The following is a 19,166-nucleotide window of genomic DNA, read 5'->3' as shown; positions in this document are numbered from 1 at the left end:
GTCTTTTTGCAAGGAATGTTTTCACAGTTTTTGCTCTATGGCAAGATGCATTATCATCTTGAAAAATGATTTCATCATCCCCAAACTGTTGGGAAAGTGTAGTGACACGGACCCACAACAGGGGGCGTAAATGAACGGACAATGAAAGAGTTGAATAGGAACACTTTACTGTTGTGAATGAGCACAACCACAATACAGAGGACTACAGAATTTTGCAAACAGTCAATCCACAAAGATGACGTGTGGGCAGGCTCGAGGATAGAAGACGTCTGTCCTGAGAAGAACCGGAACCACACGATTTCCTCCGCGCCACCGAACCTGGAGAATACTGGAGCCGCCAAGTCCCGAGTCCCCAGGTGGCCACCGTCTCCGAGTGTCGGATCTGGTACTGCTGGCGAGGAGCAGAAACAATAAGATGTGGGTGTGTGTACACCCAGTAACAACAATGGTGGAGATTCCACCTCCACCTCAAACACAGTAACACAGTAACGTGCAGCGCCTGAATGACTACTTATCGAGTTTCATGTGAGGAGTGAAGAGCGTCAACTCCTCCACAATCCGCAAACCCCAGCTCCAGCTGCGAGTAATCACCAGGTAAGTCTGCAAAAGTCTCAAGAACAGATTACGTGCGTTCGGCACAATAACGGCTAAGAGTTATACCTTAACAGGTCGAAGATATCTCGGCAACGAGGTGGAGATGATGTCCGGGTTTTATGGAGTAGTATAATGAAGTGAAGATGGGTGACAGCTGTCATGAGATAATGAGTGACAGCTGTCACCCCCGGCTGTGTCCGTGGCTGCCTGAAGCCCGCACTTCAGGCAGGGCGCCCTCTGGTGGTGGGCCAGCAGTACCTCCTCTTCTGGCGGCCCACACAACACAAACATCCTTTCAATTGATGGGATAAGAAAAGTGTCCAAAATATCAACGTAAACTTGTGCATTTATTGATGATGTAATGACAGCCATCTCCCCAGTGCCTTTACCTGACAAGCAGCCCCATATCATCAATGACTGTGGAAATTTACATGTTCTCTTCAGGCAGTCATCTTTATAAATCTCATTGGAACGGCACCAAACAAAAGTTCCAGCATCATCACCTTGCCCAATGCAGATTCGAGATTCATCACTGAATATGACTTTCATCCAGTCATCCACAGTCCACGATTGCTTTTCCTTAGCCCATTGTAACCTTGTTTTTTTCTTTTTAGGTGTTAATGATGGCTTCTGTTTAGTTTTTCTGTATGTAAATCCCATTTCCTTTAGGTGGTTTCTTACAGTTCGGTCACAGACGTTGACTCCAGTTTCCTCTCATTCATTCCTCATTTGTTTTGTTGTGCATTTTCGATTTTTGAGACATATTGCTTTAAGTTTTCTGTCTTGACGCTTTGATGTCTTCCTTGGTCTACCAGTATGTTTGCCTTTAACAACCTTCCCATGTTGTTTGTATTCGGTCCAGAGTTTAGACACAGCTGACTGTGAACAACCAACATCTTTTGCAACATTGCGTGATGATTTACCCTCTTTTAAGAGTTTGATAATCCTCTCCTTTGTTTCAATTGACATCTCTCGTGTTGGAGCCATGATTCATGTCAGTCCACTTGGTGCAACAGCTCTCCAAGGTGTGAACACTCCTTTTTAGATGAAGACTAACGAGCAGATCTGATTTGATGCAGGTGTTAGTTTTGGGGATGAAAATTTACAGGGTGATTCCATAATTTATTCCTCAGAATTGAGTGAGTCCATATTTTTTTCCCTCTGCTTGGTCTAAAAAAGTAACCGTTGCTCACTGCCACAATTTTTTTTCTTGATTTCTAATAGTGTTTCTTAAAGCCAGAAAGTTGCCATTTGAAATGACTTTAGTTTTGTGTCATGTCTGTGATCTGCTTTTTTTCTACAAAATTAAACAACTGAATGAACATCCTCCGAGGCCGGTGATTCCATAATTTTTGCCAGGGGTTGTAGACTGATCAGAAATTGTGTTTGTTAAGCTTGAAAGTCATAGTTGCGACAGCAGCATCTTAAATTAATCATGTGCAACAATGTGCTTGTGGCATTAATGAAATTGCAAGCACCTATCTGAAGGAAAACTTTGTTCTGTATGCAACAAATATGACTTCATGGCAGTTTGAGAGGCAAGTATGCATGTTTATGCATCTATGCTATGCTTTATGTGGCCGCACAAAGTGTAGTGTGCGGTAATGTTGGGCATTCTGACATTGTAATTACCGTGAATCACAGTTAGCTTTGACACTCTGCTGTGTCTGGAACTGATAGGCACTCATTAGCCAGACTGGACCACGGAGCGGCTGGGTTGGTGTCAATGGAGCTCTGTTTCACTCTGCTCCGCCCACCACCGCACACACACACACACACACACACGTAATCTTGGAAAAAGCTTGGATTAGGGAGGGATAGCCTTGATATTAGCGGTTTGGATGAATAGTGGAAAATTATTTCTACAGATGGGTGAAACTATCAGAGTCAGCTAGAATAATATCATCTGCAGAGTCACAAAATATAATCTTTCTCATAGTTAATTTATCTAATTGCCAGTTGAACGTTCCTTGGTGATCTGTTTCTGTGATTGCACATTTTCCATTTTTGCTAGCATGTGGCCAAAAGACTGCTTCAGTCGCATCACTTGCTAACAAGGTTGATGTGGCAGTTACTGATTAATGTCGTAGGAAGAATCATGCTTTGCTTCAAACAGTTTGATGTTGTGACCTCTGTCTTTCCATGCAGTTCCGGCAGCTGAGCCCATTGAATATGCACAGTTTCCATTCTACCTCAACGGGCTCAGGGAGACACCCCAGTTTGTGGAGGCCATCGAGAGCGTGCGGGCCATCTGCGGCAATTACAGCCGTCAAGGGCTGCCTTCTTACCCCAATGGCTACCCTTTTCTTTTCTGGGAACAGTACGTTAGTCTACGCCACTGGCTCCTGCTGTCCATCAGTGTGGTACTGGCCTGCACCTTTCTCGTCTGTGCCCTCTTCCTGCTCAACCCATGGACTGCTGGAATCATAGTGAGTTTTGGAGAGGTTATGCTCAGAGTTGAAGATGGCTAGAGATATTTACATTTATCAAAAAAATGCCATATTGACCCAAATATAAGATAATATCCCTTTTTCAAGAAATAGTTTTAGAAACTAGTTTTAGAAACTACTTTTATATGGTTTTATATGGAAAGTAATACTAATAAAAGCACATTGAAAGTGAACAGTGTTACAATCACTAATGCAAACTAACCTACCTGCCTCCTCAGATCATCATGTCAGCCACAAGCAAAAGATTCTATGCATGTTTACCACTTGCATAATCACATAAAATCGACTACATATACAGACGACATTTTGAAAGGCTAAATGACCAAAAGGACCTCAGAAATTTATCCATGAAGGAATGAGCAGAGTAACTATGGAGATTTTGAAAAAGTTTTAAAAATCTTTTAACTGTTTTGATGTCTACAAACAAACAGAATGAGGAGTTGTTTTGTAATGTGCGTGAACCACCAGTCTCTGTTATGGAGAATGGTCCAAGCGGTAGAAAGAAGTGGAAGTAAAAAGCACAAAACGTGGTGTGATTCTGCTGTTCTCTTTATTAAGCTAAAAGCTTTACCAATGCAGTTTGTGCAGTGAAAATATAATTACAGTAATTATAACAATGGCTTAGTTTTATAACATTTTTAGGGTAATATATTTCAAAGAGACTTACAATGAATTACATAATTCGGGTCGTTTGGTGAAATAAATTTGCAGTGGGCTAACAGGAGCAGATTTGTGCACGTCAGTTTTGCCATATAGTAGTCTAATGCAGTGATTTTCAACCTTTTTTGAGCCGCGGCACCGTTTTTATATTTACAAAATCCTGCGGCACACCACTGTCATGTGTCACGTGTCACGCACCACTAACTCGACTGTCTCTACACGGTGCGTTAGCACGTTAGCAACACGTGTGGTACAGATATGACGTAACATAGTATACTATAGTCATGGAGCTGTATATGAGAACTAGAGAGCGCACTCCCAATGCTGCACACTAAACGAAAACGTCCCTTCATGGACAGCGACATGACGCCTCCTAACCGGGCAAAATATTGACGAAGTACCCGGATGTTAATGCATTTTCAATGGAGATTCGCGACTGAATACACTCAGAAAAATGCTCGCAAAATACGTGTTAAAATGCCATTTTGTCCTGGATATCGAGCCAGTAAAATTAAATTACATTAAATTATTTCAGGAAAGTATTAAACTTACTCTGACACCCACACATTCGCAAATATTATATGAAATATGAATAATATTATATGAAAGTTACACGGATCTGCGCCGTTAAGCTACGCTGCTCGGCTGAGCTGCTGCTGTGTTCAACGCAGCACGGCTCCTAAAACCATTACAATACATTTATATATATTATATTTTTACACAATTATCCTTTATTGACCGAGTTTCATTCATGAAGTCAGCGGTGTGTGTGTGCACATCTCTGTGTGTGTGGCAGCACAGCGCGGGTCATTAATCTCATTATTTTAAGGTGCAAAAAAAAAAAACTCCCCAGTCTTGTCGAACAATTTTTAGTCACTAACGATAAGAATTTTAACTAGACATTGGTCTAGCAGTGGAAAATATCAACTAGACATAAGTGAAATTAATGATCCGTGTCATCGGGCGACACAGGTACAGCAGGATACATACAGCCGTTTATCATCCAAATATCACGGACAAAGTGACAAGAAGAACCAAAACCACTTACTTATGGAAGGAAATATTGTCTCCGTTGTTCCTCCGTTTGTGACTTTGCCAACATGCGCAGCTTTACGGCATATTCCACCTGTTTCTTGACGAGACTAAGTGAACTTCTATGCACACAAATCACTAACTTGCCCGGAATTAAAATGGCGATCACGCCTCCTTGTCGGCACACGGCTCAGCGCTACTGCACGCTTTGCTGCCATCTACTGGAATAAAAGAGCATTACACCATCTGTCACACTATTACAGCACATACAGCCGATAATGGTGATATTTGATAATTGCCCACGGCACCCCTGACGATCGATCACGGCACCCCAGTTGAGAATCACTGGTCTAATGCACAATCATTTTATGGGTATTTGGCACCACCTACTGTTGCGGATGTATGTAAATGGACTGCATTTATATCCAACCTGGTCACGGCATGTCATGATTCAGCAGCACGAAATATACATTAGTCTGATGGTTTGTGATATTGTCATGAAAACCGTCTCATTTTCATCACGGCAGCACAAATTCATTCTAATTCATTCCGTGATGGCTGGATGAAAGTAAAAGTGGAGTGGGGGGGGGGGGGTCGGGGTGCTTATGGTTAGGTTGGGGGGAAGGAGTAGGGTTAGGTTATGATTAAGGTTAAGGTTGGGGGGTAGGAGTAGGGTTAGTAATAGTGAGTTAAAAAAAACCCTGTCATGAAATGATTCAAATTTTCGTGACGGGAAAAAAAAAACAATGTGAGACTGGGCTGTTATATCTCTCTTTCATGGTCAGAGCACTTTACATTAGTGTCTCACATTCACCCACTCACACACCGATGTCAGGGTGCCGCAATGCAAGGCACAGTGGGCGCAAGTTGTGGATTAACAAATTTGCTCACGAAAATGCCCACGAACATTTCTTGATGGTATCACAAACTAATGAATCATGTTTTGTGACGCCATCACAAACTTGCCGTGAGATCAGATTGTATTTTGTGGTGTAACAGGGATATGAACCATTGATTCTCTGGTCAGGCCCACCTGATCACTTGACCATCACCTCCCTAATAATGTAAAAGTGTAGTCTTGAATATAAAACACCCCCATTTTTTCAGGTGTATCTTCAAGGAAAAAAAATGTCATCTTATGGTGGTCCTGTATGGCACACATTTTGTCATATTTAAGTGCATTTTATCATGCTTCATCAAGAGGAGTATTATGCTGTTTTGAGATGCTGTTTGATGCTCATGTCATCATATAATTTTTTCCTGTATGTGTGATCCAGAAGGAACCTTGGGGAGGAGTAGAACAGAACAGAGTCGGAGCTGCTGTATGTTATTGTAGCTCCAGTCACTCGTGTTTATCTTTTGCTGTTTTGTTAGGGTCAGTCTGTTTAGTCTGGTCCGACACTGCTGAAATAAATGTGGAGAGGACATAAAATTGCTCCTTACTCCCACTCTTATCACAAAAAAAAAAAATCATTTTTATCCAACCTTCAAGGATACATGCAAGCACACATGCGTAGAGATGCATATACGAGGTCTATTAGAAAAGTATCCGACCTTTGGCCGGGAAAAAAAAAACTGGCTTACCTGGAGGGTTGGAAACCTAATCACCCTCGAAGTACACTCCTTGGGACTCCACACACTTCTCCCAGCGGTGTCGCCACTGTTGGAAGCATTCCAAAAACGCCTCTTTCGGGATGGCGCGCAGCTCCGCCATCGTTGCAGCCATGATGTCCTCCCTCGTCTCAAAACGTGTTCCTTTTAATGGTCTTTTAATTTTTGGGAACAGCCAGAAGTCACAAGGGGCCATGTCAGGAGAGTATGGAGCCTGTGGAACCACAGGAGTTTGGTTTTTAGACAAATAAGTCCGAATCAAGTTGGAGGAATGAGCTGGCGCGTTGTCGTGGTGGAGGCGCCAATTTCCTGTGGCCCACAACTCCGGTCTCTTGCGCCGTACAGCTTCACGGAGGCGACGGAGGACATCCCTGTAATACTCCTTCGTTACTGTTTGACCCTGTGGTGCGTACTCGTGGTGTACCACACCGCAGGAGTAAAAAAAAAAACAGTCAGCATTACCTTCACGTTGCTGCGCACTTGGCGCGCCTTCTTCGGTCGTGGCGACGTGGAATGCTTCCACTGTGACGACTGGAATTTTGTTTCCGGGTCGTACCCGTACACCCTGGACTCATCGCCGGTGATAATACTGTCCATAAAGCTGGGATCAGTGTGATTGGAGTCCAGCATGTCCTGTGAGACTTCCACACGGAGGTGCTTTTGCTCCGCCGTCAGCAACCTCGGCACGAACTTCGCAGCCACTCTCTTCATGCCCAAATCTTCTGTAAGAATTGAATGTGCCGAAAAAGTACTGATGTCCACTTCGTCCGCAATTTCTTGGATGGTCACTCGACGGTCCCGCATCACCACAGCGTTCACTTTGGAAATTATCTCGTCATTTCGGCACGTCGATGGTCGGCCGGAGCGCGGCGCGCTCTCCACCGTTACGCGTCCGTCTTTAAACCGGTTGTACCACTCCTTAATCTGTGTGGTGCCCATAGCGTCATCCCCGAAAGCCGTCTTTATTTTTCTGATGGTTTCCACTTGGCTGTCGCCACGTTTCTGGCAAAATTTGATGCAGTAGCGCTGCGCCAATCGTTCCACCATTTTCCTTCCAAGAAAAATCCGCCGAGCGCACAGGACCACTCCCCACACAAAGGCTGCTCACAGGCGAATGACGCAGCCGACAGGCGGGAAAAAACTCACGCATGCGCACTAAGGATCAAGGTTGGCTGATGCAATCTCAAGTGACTCAGATCAATAAAGTTTAAAAAAAAAATAAAAGGGTCGGTTTATTATCTAATAGACCTCGTATTGTAGCTGCAAAGGTTTAAATGCGTAAACATGGAGGTACATTATTCACACAGAAACGTACGACTACACACGCAATGCTCTGGTTTTTCTCACTGATGGGTTGTATTTTATGATAGGCAGTAGCCAGACCACCCATGCCCTTAAAAGGTGGGAGAAGGAGAACATCCTTCAGGCTTTACTACAGAGATCAAAAGACAAGTTATGGACAGGAATCGTATTTAACCTTTCGCCCAATACAGACCAGGCCACCCCAGACACACATTGTTGGTGTTAATTTTGGTTTCCTTTTCCAAAGATGTAAAGTCCATATGGTCCCAAACTTTTTATATATTTATGTAATAGATTGTACAGTTTCTCATGATACCATGAATCTTTTTGAGAAAGTTCCTCAGAAGGAACCTGACTAGTGGCAATCCAGTGTGATCCACCCATCAACTAAAGAAGGCGCAGGTTCTTTAGGTAGGATCTTAAGCCCCAGTCCCACCGAATAATAAGCCATGAATAATGAGCCACGCATGGGTGTGTCAGCGATTATTTGAAGAATGATCCATATTTTCATCTATTACATATTCGTTATGAAGAAGCCTCTGTGTGCCTCTAAGTACCTCACATGTGCCAGGTATCAGCCTCTAGTGAGACACGACTGACCTGTCATTTGAGCCAGCCGTCCAGTCTCAAATGGCTCGTGCTGCCACATATGATCTATGTCAAGGCGCATATGATCCATGTAGCGCCATGTTAGCGCGACATTGGTACATGTTTGGCATGGGTTTGGTCCAAACCTCCAGCCCTCCCACACTTGGTCCCTTTAAAGTGTGGGTTTTCAATTCACAACATCCATTCAAGATGTCACATTTTTTAAAAGCAGTTCAAAAATAGACGCTCCAGTACAGTCCAGCGGGTGTGCGCTCAGAGCCAGGCTGCTGTTCACCTGTGTTCCAGAGTCATTAAATGCACCAGACCAGCTAGAGCCAAACCACGGGTTCCTGGACAGTCACCTCAGTGCTTCCTGTCACTGGCTTTATTAACAGGCATTTTGACACCGTGATCCAACTTTTAACTTTGTGTTTGTCCATTAATGTCTGTTAAAATCACTCTTTTGCACGCGTACGTTCTGCGTTCTTGGACAGTCACCTCTGCTCTCCTCGCTGGCTTCATTTCTTTCACGGCTTTAAACACACATTTGACACCATGATCCAACTTTTAACTTTGTGTTCATCCGTTATTGTCTGCAAAATCACTCTTTTGCGTGCGCTGCCGTTCTACGTAAATGCTCTTCTTGAGCATGAGTCATTGCGTCAGTGCGCACAGAGTTTGCCTCATCTGAGACATTAACAAGATTTTAAATCTATCATAAACATACTTTTACAGCAGCTCATAAAGAAGAAATGAACATGCAACTGTTTTACCAAACTATTACAATAAAAAATAGTTACCTTTTAAGCTGTTCCCAAATACGTTCTCCGCTTCATGGAGCAGGAGAGAGGGGACAAAAAGGGTCCAGATGAAATGGTTCTCTGTGATTCCAGAAGTGATTAGAGGTGTTTTCAACATCCAAACTGACAGAAAATGATTAATTCAATACAAAATAATTATTTTATATACAGCGTCCGGTGCACAAAGCAGGTGGGATTGTGCGCAAGAGGGCTGAGCCTGTCCAAAACAATACTTGTAGCTGCCAGGTGCTCGGATAATGGGCTTTTAGCAGCCTCATCCTCACCACAAACATGCCTCTATAATCCTTGTTAGTCCTTGTAGCAACTCGCACACAAACTGCCCCACGCTGTTGTTGCTAAATTTTCATCATCTTGAAATAATCGCCACACTCAGAGATGAGCCTTGTTAACCGAATATACTGCCTCTAAGAGCCTCTCAGAGCCACCATTCTCCCACGATAGTTGAAGAACTCCTCTTGTAGCAAAAAAAAAACAAAAAAAACCATGCTGCAAGGCTCATTATTCATCCTTCAATATTTGGTGGTACCAGGGCTTTAAATACAGCTGATTATTCCCAGTGAATGCTGAATTATGCCAGTTTGTCATTCAGAAGCTTCCATCAGTTTCTGGAATCTTCTGTACTGTTTAAAGAGGTGACCCACTATACATATAGCATAGTGGGAAAACAAACATGGTAAATCTATACTGTAACCAAAAGTTTCATATTGAAATAAAATAGACATTTTAATTGATTAAACCGATTCACACTTAGAACTTCCTTATGTATCATGTACAGAAGTTGTCTGTTATTAATCAGTTAGAATATCTATTTTATTTCTGTGTACCATAGGAGGCTCTCAGTAGAAATAGGGTTAAACATATAATGTTTGACAAAACAGAGTCAGTAGGGGAAGATTTGGGTTTGAATGTTTTTAGAACAAGGTGTATATAAACTTATTTCCTGACAATATGTGCAATATTATACTGAGGTCATTTGTATGTGTGCCTAAACCATTGAATAGAGCTATCACTTGCACTCTTGGTTTTTGTTGTTGTTTTTTTCCATCCCCATGTTTGATTAAATACATGTGCTATACCAGAATGTTCATTACATGCTAAGAACAAAGCTGCTCTTCTTGTCTCAGGTGCTGGTGCTGTCTCTGATGACCGTGGAGCTGTTTGGCTTTATGGGACTGATGGGAATCAAACTGAGCGCCGTCCCTGTGGTCATTCTCATCGCCTCTGTTGGTATTGGAGTGGAGTTTACAGTCCACGTGGCTCTGGTAGGAATGCATACACTGAAAAAAGAATGATGGATAACACAGTTGTCTCCTGCATAAGTTCTGATCTTAAGAATTTTTGTTATTGAGGCAACATCTTTGCCAGTGTAATTACAGATATAGAGTGAAGGCTGTCTTGGGCTGGAATGAGCACATCTTAAAAAAAAAATAACCAGGATTCAGACTGTGTCTTTGGGTGTGTGTCGCAGGCATTCCTGACAGCCATAGGGGATCGTCACAAGCGGGCGGCACTGGCACTGGAGCACATGTTTGCACCAGTGCTCGATGGGGCCTTCTCCACCCTACTAGGAGTCCTGATGCTCGCAGGCTCTGAGTTTGACTTTATCGTTAGGTGAGTACAAGGTCAAAACTTACAAGGCTTCAAAATATTACGTTGACTTAGCAGGAAGCACATGGTGAGACCATGCACAACTGCACATACAGAGGTAATTTTGTGGCGCCTGAGCGGCTTCAGCAGGTCATTGAGACCGTGTCTCAACCTGCATGTCACATAGGACTCTACCAGCAACCAAGCATGCATGAAGACTGCTCCATTCTCTCCTTCAACCTCTTTCTTCTTATCGGCCTGCATCTCCCTTACAAGCTGCCTCTCCATAAACCCCTTTTTTTGGTGGGGGGCTCTTTTGGTCAATAACCTTCTTTCTATCAACACTTTTTTGGGAAACTAGGGTAAGAATGGACATTTGAAGGTCAAGAGGAGGTTGCATAAGAGGATATGGAAAGAAACAGAGAGCGTTAGAGTCCTCTGGCTTCTGTGATCTCTAGCAGCTACTTTAACTGTTCTAACTCGACATTTATAAGAATGTGAGGAGTAACAAGGTGGGGGGCAAACGGGCAGTTGTAGAAAAGACAGGCGAAGTGGAAATTAAAGTCAACACACTGTGGAGGTGGTGCCTGTGTGTCTCCTTTTGTGCGTGGATCCTTCAGAATAGTACCAGATAACCTAAACATACAGGAGAGAAATCTATGATTCTGTAGAGTCCGAGTCCCACAGAACGACGGGACATAAGTAATATATAATGTCTTCTGTTTGCCAGTGTATTCGCAATTGATGGTTGTCTTAAGAAATGGAAGCACTGCTTCACATGCAGGTTTTCTTGTGTACACAAACATTAACCTGTTCTGTGACCTTATAATCATGGGGGTCATTCATGGTGTGCGTTACCGGCCAGATCTCTCTCTCACACACACACACACACACACACACACACACACACACACACACACACACAAAGAGCAGCACATGCAAACAGGGAGGCCAGTTGCCCGTCCCTCCTCACCTCCAGTGATGTGCTCTGGTTTCTGGCTTGGTCCCGGACCTCCATTTAAAGGTTTTGCTGTTGTCTGACTAAACAAAGCAGCGCCCCAACATGGTGTAAAAACAACAGGCCCAGCTCGTATTTTCTGCTTGTGCTGAAATAAATGTTTCCCTGACTTTTCCTGTCAGCCTTGTGAATGTTTTCACTCTAAACAGCCCGGCAGGGCGCCTAGCCCGGTATGTGGACTGCACACATGCACGGGTGCATGTGTGCGAGTGTGTGTCCGAGGCTACGTGGCATTCACCGTGTCACCATTAGGATACAGAAACCAAGGAGATCTGACCTCTACTTGTGGTAGTAATTGTGATTCTTTGATGGGCACTGAACTTATGTTTGTGTTAAATTTAAAAACAGACACTGAGGGCTTAGCGACAGTGTCTTGGAACCATTCTGAAAGCAGTGTGTGCTGTAGATGGTGGCCTCCATGCAAAAGGAAACATTCACTCCTCAATCGGATCCATAAAGGACCCGGTAGGATGGGGGAATGAATGTTTCCTTTTGCATGTTGCCGCATCCTTAAGGAAATGAAAAATTTAGCCCAACACCAGTATCCACCCTTGTGTGGTTTTCATCTGATAGTGACAAGAGTACTAATCCTGTCACCAACCCCACTGGGAAATTGCTGCAGGACCACCCACAAGTGCAGGTGCAGATTAGTGTTATACCCAGAGTGCATTGATTTATATTACAATGTCTTGCTCAAGGATGCTTTAACACAGATACTGGTGACCATGAGGATGATCCAGGAATAATTGGTGGAGTATAACCCTCTACTCACTGACAGCAGTGGAAATAGTTGTTCTTGCCTGGATCATTCTAGAAAAAATGATCAGGTGTGCATCTACATGGGTCACCCACCTCAAGTGTGGACCTCTGTACTGCTCTGCAGTGGATAACCCCTCAGAGTTGTACCAGTTGCCAAATTCAGCCCTAGGACCCATGGTTTCTTCTGTTCCTAGGATGAAGATCTAAATGATTTCTCCTGTCCCCTTCATAATGTGAGCCCTCCTCCAGTGGCAGAGAGCAGAAGAGTTACTCCTGTGGACTGCAGAAACAAGAAATCCTGTTTTCCAGTGTTGACATTAGTGAGGCATTTTACAGTGCCTTTAGTACCAAACCTGCCACCAACCCCCTTAAAAAGAGAGTTAGATAGTGAAATGGAGGCCTAGTATTCAACACTTAGTCCATTTCCACACTGTATCACAGTCGGACAACAGAAGTCACACTCAGAAGACGCATATGTCCAGATGATGAATAAACCAACATAATTATAGCTCAAGCTGCACAGTGTGCCAGGTAGCATCAGAATTAAACATCTTAAGTGCTGCACAAAGAACACAAAACATGCATTACCATGAGTTTTTCTTGTGGCCGTTATTATCAATAATGACAGGGTAACCACTTGAGCCCACACAAGATCTCACACACACACACACACACACACACACACACACACACACACACACAGAGCGTACGTAGTCTGGTGCCATTCATCAGTCTGTCCCTGATAACCTGAGTGCTTCTACTGAAGAACCAACGGACCTGAAGTCTTTCCTAATGAAGGAAGGTGGTGTTTGTAAGAAAGCATAGACCATATGGGTTAGAGTGGGGGGTGTCTTACCTGATACGAACGTTGGGGGTTTAATTAGACTGAGGGGGTTCTAGAGTTGCCGGGAATTTCACAGCAGCTTAGCTGTAAAGACGGGAGAGAAAAGAGTCAGAAGAGAGTGAAAGAAATAAAGAGAGGTAGGGGCCAGTGGCACTCTGAGGGTCCCCTTCTTCTGAGACTAAATTGTTTAAATTCTATACCTCTCACTTCATTTGTTTGTCATTCCCGCTCTCTTTTTTTATAGAACCTCCTGTCTTCTTCTGCCCCCGCCTCATGCACTCTTCTCATCACTTTTTTAAACCCTCCTTCACCCTGTCCCTCTCCCTTCACATTCCTCACCGCTTTGTTTTCTCCATGTTTGCTTATACACCGCACCCCACCCCACCCCCCATGACCCTCCACCCTGCCCTTTTCTTTCATTTCTTTCCTCCCGTGCCTTTGAATTAACCAGCTCAGGCTAATTATGCTTCTCCTTTCTTTTCTCTCTGCGGCTTCTTTAAGACTAACCCTCTTTGGCAGGACTTAGAACCACACAAGGTACGTTTCTGTTTTGCTGCTGAAAGCCACACGGCATGCCTGCCTGTCTGTGGGGGGGTTGTATGTGTGTCTTCATGCGGGGAGCGGCCGGGTGTCTTTGTGAAAGTATTATTTTGGGCATGTGTAATGGCTGATCTTGCACATGTCTCCCCATGTCTCAGCCTCAGTGGTTTGCACAGGTATTCTCTTTGTTTTCATGTGCTCTGTTTATCTTCTTGTCTGTGTTGGTCTGGCTGGTGAAAGGCATTTTTAGGTCTGGTTGCCATCTCTGATATTTTCCCTACGCGTTTTGATGTACGTATTAGTACTGAAGAAGCACAAGGGGAAAAATCATTTGCACATAATGTGTTTCTTACAGGGTGATTATTTATAAAACTACAGTTTGTTCCTCATTAATACGTTTTGTATATGTTTCTATTTTAGGTATTTCTTTGCCGTGCTAGCAATCCTAACCGTTCTTGGAGTTCTGAATGGTTTAGTCCTTCTTCCGGTACTGCTGTCATACTTTGGACCATATCCAGAGGTAACATACGCAAATAAGTGCTGGTACTTTCCTCTGCCACCTTATCCCAGTTGTTTTTCATGTGGCCATAACATTATCTCACACATCTAGACATCTCGAGTTCCCAAAAGCATCTCAAGCCTAAGAGATGATTGAAGAATTTCATTAGACTAAAGTGTTTGTTAATGCTACTCCAATGTTTTAGGAACAGCCGAAAGGTACATGATTTATCATTTGTTTAGTTTCATGATCACAATGAAAACAACATAAATCATTGAGGTTACAGAGTTATTATTGTTTAAAACCTCATGTACGGGTTGTCCTTTTTCAGAGCAGGTAGCTCAGTGCAATAAGGAGTTGTGCTGCTATTACCTGAGTTTCATTCCCAGTCACACTACCTGCATGTGGCCTTGCATGAAACATCTGCATTGTTTCAGTCCACCCCAGTGTAAATGGGTACCAGTCTTGGATGGGAATTGATGGACTGATGTCTTGTCCAGGGAGAATCGTGAACTTTCATGTACTTCATAGTATATAATCCAGGTTTAACCCCTGGCAACAAAGCCCCCGGGGCCTATATAGGCCAATAAGAATTGCAGCAATACAATAGTATATTAGTCTAATCCAACTCTGATGCTGCTTTATGTGTTTCTTTTATGTGTTAAATCTCAATGTCCATATCATTTGCTGCTTATGCATTGTTTTCTTTTATTAAGCAGGCAATAAGTGTATGTTGATTTAATGATGAATGCATGAGGGAGAAACCATAAATTCATTAATCCTATATCCCTTGATTTGTCCTAAAGGCGATGTGCCTTGCACAGCAGGAAACAACCAAAAATAAATAAACATCATGAAATGTGTGACTCTAGACAGACATAAAGCTCCATTTTCAATATGAATTATGTAATGAAGTGTACCACTCTTATGATTACAACATTTTTTGCACAGCTGTATTTGTTTTTTCATATATGGTGCAACGAATAATAATTTAAATGCTCCACATGACATTAATGTGTTCCACATCTGATTAGCACCATGGACAGCTCACATTATGAATCACTGGACAACAAAATTGATACTTATGCAGAAATGATTGCAGCAACTGCTCTTAAGTCATAAGATTTATTGTTATTGGGCAAACTGTCCCTGAATACACATTTGGATGAATGAATGAATGAATGAATGGTTTATTCAGCATGCACGAACAAAATCTCTCATTTACAAAACAAGTCAAGAGAAAACAAAAATTAAAACATATAGAACAAAACTCAAACAATTTACCAATTTAGTGCTGCTGAAAGGGTGTGGGCAGAAGCAAAAGCTTATAGACGCCCACCCCGTACATCAGTTTCTGTGTACAAACAAAAAATAAACACGAAAAACAATTACCAGTCAGCAATGTAACGCAGTGAAATAAACAAATACAACAGACAAACAAACAAAAAATAGCCACACAGGCAATTTACTTAATTACGCAAACTATAACAAGTTAATATATTATTTTTATACAGTCTTTTAAAACAAGCCAATGTACGTCATACTTTAATACAATCTAAACAATCATTCCACACTCTAACACCCTTTACGGAAATGCAATGACCTTTAGCAGTAGTTCGAATCTTTCTTCTATCAAATCTCCAAAGAATTTCACCAATGACTGACAGGTTTCATCAAGATGAATGTATGTTTTGGAGAAATATCACAATCAGAATAGCCTTTATTCGCCAAGTATCTACAGGAATACAAGAAATTTGACTCCCATTTGAACTGTGCTCTCTCTGTACAAACATGTATAAATATATACTAAACACTAAATAAATGACAATAAGTAAATTGTGCAATAAAAATGTTTGGAAAGAAGAAACAGACAGACTGAGTTGTACATGAGATACACAAATTAGCGAGTTTTTGGCGGGTTTAATTGTTCATCAGTGTGATGGCCTGTGGAAAGAAACTTCCTGTGTCTGGTTGTTTTGACGTACAGAGCTCTGTAACGTCAACCAATGGGGAGGAGTTTAAACAGTGTGTGTCCACAGTGTGAGGGGTCTGCAGAGATGTTACCAACTCGCTTCCTGGTCCTGGACTGGCCCTGGATGGAGGGCAGACTGACTCCAATGATTTTTTTTCTGCCAACCTGACAGTTTGTTGAACTCTGTGCCTGTCATGTTTGGAGGCAGAGAGAAACCAAACAGAGATGGCGATGTACAGGACAGACTGGATGACGGATGTGTAAAAGATGATGAGCAGTTCCTGGGGCAGGTTGAACTTCCTGAGCTGTATGTGTGCCTTTTTCCTGATGTCCACTCCAGAACTTGGGAGGTGATGGATCCCAGGAACTGGAAAGTGTCCACAGTAGATACTGTGTTGTTGAGGATGGGGAGTCATGGGGGGTTTCTCCCGAAATCCACTATCATTGCCATAGTCTTGATTGGGTTCAGCTCCAGGTTGTTCTGACCACACCAGAGGACCAACTGTTCTACCTCCTGTCTGCATGCAGCCTCATCACCATCCTGGATGAGTCCAATGACGGTGGTGTCATCCGCAAACTTCAGGAGTTTAACAAAGGGGTTCCCTGAGGTCAAGCTGTTGGTATAGAGGGAGAAGAGCAGTGGGGAGAGCACACAACCCTGATGAGTGGGGAAAGCACACACCCCTGAGGAGTGGAGTGAGCACACACCTCTGAGGGGTGCCAGTGCTGATTGTCTGTGTGCTCAATGCTCCCCAGCACAGCCTCACCTGCTGTGTCCAGGTAGTTGGAGGTCCACTGACGGGTGGGAACTGACATTGAGGTTGGAGAGTTTTTGGTGGAGAATGTCAGGGATGATGGTGTTGAACTCCAAGCTGAAGTCCGCACATCCTTGCAGAGTCCAGGTGCTGCAGGATGTAATGCAGTCCCATGTTGACTGCATCCTCAACTGACATGTTTGCCCTGTAGGCAAACTGCAGGGGGTCCAGGAGGGGTCCTGTGATGTCCTTCAGGTGGCTCAACACCAGTGGTTCAAAAGGCTTCATGAACTACAGATGTCAGAATGACAGGCTTGTAGTCATTTAGTCCTGTTATGGAGGGTTTCTTTTGGACAGGGATAATTGTGAAGCATTTGAAGCAGGAAGGGACCACGCACAGCTCCAGAGAACTGTTGAAAATGCAGGTGAACATAGGAGCTCAGCTGATCAGCACAAGACACCATCAGGTCCTGGAGCCTTCCTGATCTTTTGTCTGTGAAACTGCATACTTCCTCTTTGGAGATCGTTAGTGCGGGTGGGGCTGAAGAGGGAAGGGGGAAAGAGGTGTCCAGGGGGGCAGGTAGTCCATTGTTGTTGGGGTGGGTGAGGGGTATGTAAGGGTCTCTTTCAAATCTGGCATAAAATATGTTCAGCTCTGCAGCCAGTCAGAGGTTCTCCATAGGGTGGGGGATAGTCTCCTGTAGTAAGCGAAGTGCGCATCTCAGGCCGCGCGGTGCATTATGGGTAGGCTAAATTTTTCGGCTACCAACCAACAAGCTATAGCGGCGGAAAGCAGCGAGGAGTGCTGTGATTTGGATCATTTCAACCGCTGGAAAGTTGACGATTTAAACCGTGTTTGTAAGTGCCGCGGATTGCCTGTTACAACCAGGACTACGTACGGCAGTGGACAGAAATGGAAAGAAGAGCTGGCTGTGCTTGCGTGTACTGCATCTGTACAGAAACTACTGTTAGTGCTGACAAAGGAGGAATAGCGCACTGCTGTCGAAAATGACTTGATAGTTGGAGACAAACAAATTTCTGACCCTTGAAGGCAACTGACGATGGTTAGACAAAGTCCAGAGACTGAAACTGTGGATATTGCAGAATATTTGCTCAGCAGGGATGAGAATTCGCTACTCCGCCGGCTCCGTAATGACGACAATGACAGTGAGTCTCACATATAACCTCTTTGGTGTCACGTTTGTTTTGATAAGTTGACAGACATACAATGATGTGTGCATGCATGCAGTTTGTTTACAGAACATGTTAGTTTTACAATATTATGCCCCACATCATTCATGACGCGACATTACAGTCATAAGCCGATGCACGAAAACGGCGGCACGGTTTCAGGATAATGACAAGATAAATGTGTGCAAGAAACTTACAATTTTAGTCCATCTTTTACGTCCGCCTGGATCTTTCTTTTCTGTGGCAAAATTGTGTAGAATGAACGGAGGTTTACAACCACATTTCTTCTTTCCGTCTTTGTGTGGACTCGGCGGAGCTTTGCAATCGTGTGTTTTCAGCCAACTTTCAAACCTATAAATTCCGTTTGAGCATTTGAAAACAGCACAATGCGCCCCTGTCATTATTGTATGTGTCACTTAAGGCTTAAAGCCTTTGAAACAATCCCTGTAATGCCGCGTTCACACCGGGCGCGATCAGATGCTACAAATTTGCGGGGGTCACGTGGCGACGGACGCGCCTCCTTCGCCCGGTGTGTCGCTCTGCTTGGGTGGACTTTCGCTGCGCTCCAGCACTCCAGCAATCGCTCCAGTGCATCATCAAATAGGAGGAGCGTCCATTCCGCTCGGCGTCAAGTCATCATGGCGGACCTTGATCACACGGAGGGAGTTGTTGTGGAAAGCTCCCAATACAGGGAGTATCATTATTTGCTGCAGGAGCTTCATCTGGATGACGGCTGCTTTCGGTGGTCAATCCGCCTCTGCGGGACCCAGTTTGAGGACCAACTGTCCCGTTCACGTGCGCACATGTAAACAGTTTAAAAAAAAAAAGAAACTCCACTGCTTGCTGCAGCTCGCTCTTCCCTGCAAAAAACTCTGTCATAATTGTGTTTAGAAACCAGTCACCACTTGTTTTATTATACATCTGTGTAGTTAATTAATAAAAT

General features: G+C 43.6%; 1 protein-coding gene across 3 annotated transcripts in view; it reads left to right on the top strand.

Annotated features, from left to right (window-relative positions):
* ptch1 (patched 1) overlaps positions 1-19,166 on the top strand; it is a 177,381-nt gene that overhangs the window by 141,998 nt on the left and 16,217 nt on the right. For 2 of the 3 annotated variants that reach the window (XM_034170531.1, XM_034170532.1), the window contains exons 18-21: positions 2,743-3,023; positions 10,183-10,320; positions 10,527-10,669; positions 14,227-14,326. In XM_034170531.1, coding sequence (XP_034026422.1) covers positions 2,743-3,023; positions 10,183-10,320; positions 10,527-10,669; positions 14,227-14,326 — 662 coding nt within the window. Of the gene's footprint in view, positions 1-2,742; positions 3,024-10,182; positions 10,321-10,526; positions 10,670-13,767; positions 13,804-14,226; positions 14,327-19,166 lie in introns of all 3 variants that reach the window. The other variant, XR_004560799.1, reaches the window with a different exon arrangement.

This window comes from Thalassophryne amazonica, chromosome 5 (assembly GCF_902500255.1).
Source record: "Thalassophryne amazonica chromosome 5, fThaAma1.1, whole genome shotgun sequence".
NCBI classification, from domain to species: Eukaryota; Metazoa; Chordata; class Actinopteri; order Batrachoidiformes; family Batrachoididae; genus Thalassophryne; species Thalassophryne amazonica.
The sequence above is the reverse complement of the archived record's forward strand: the minus strand, read 5'-3'. Positions and strand labels throughout refer to the sequence as shown.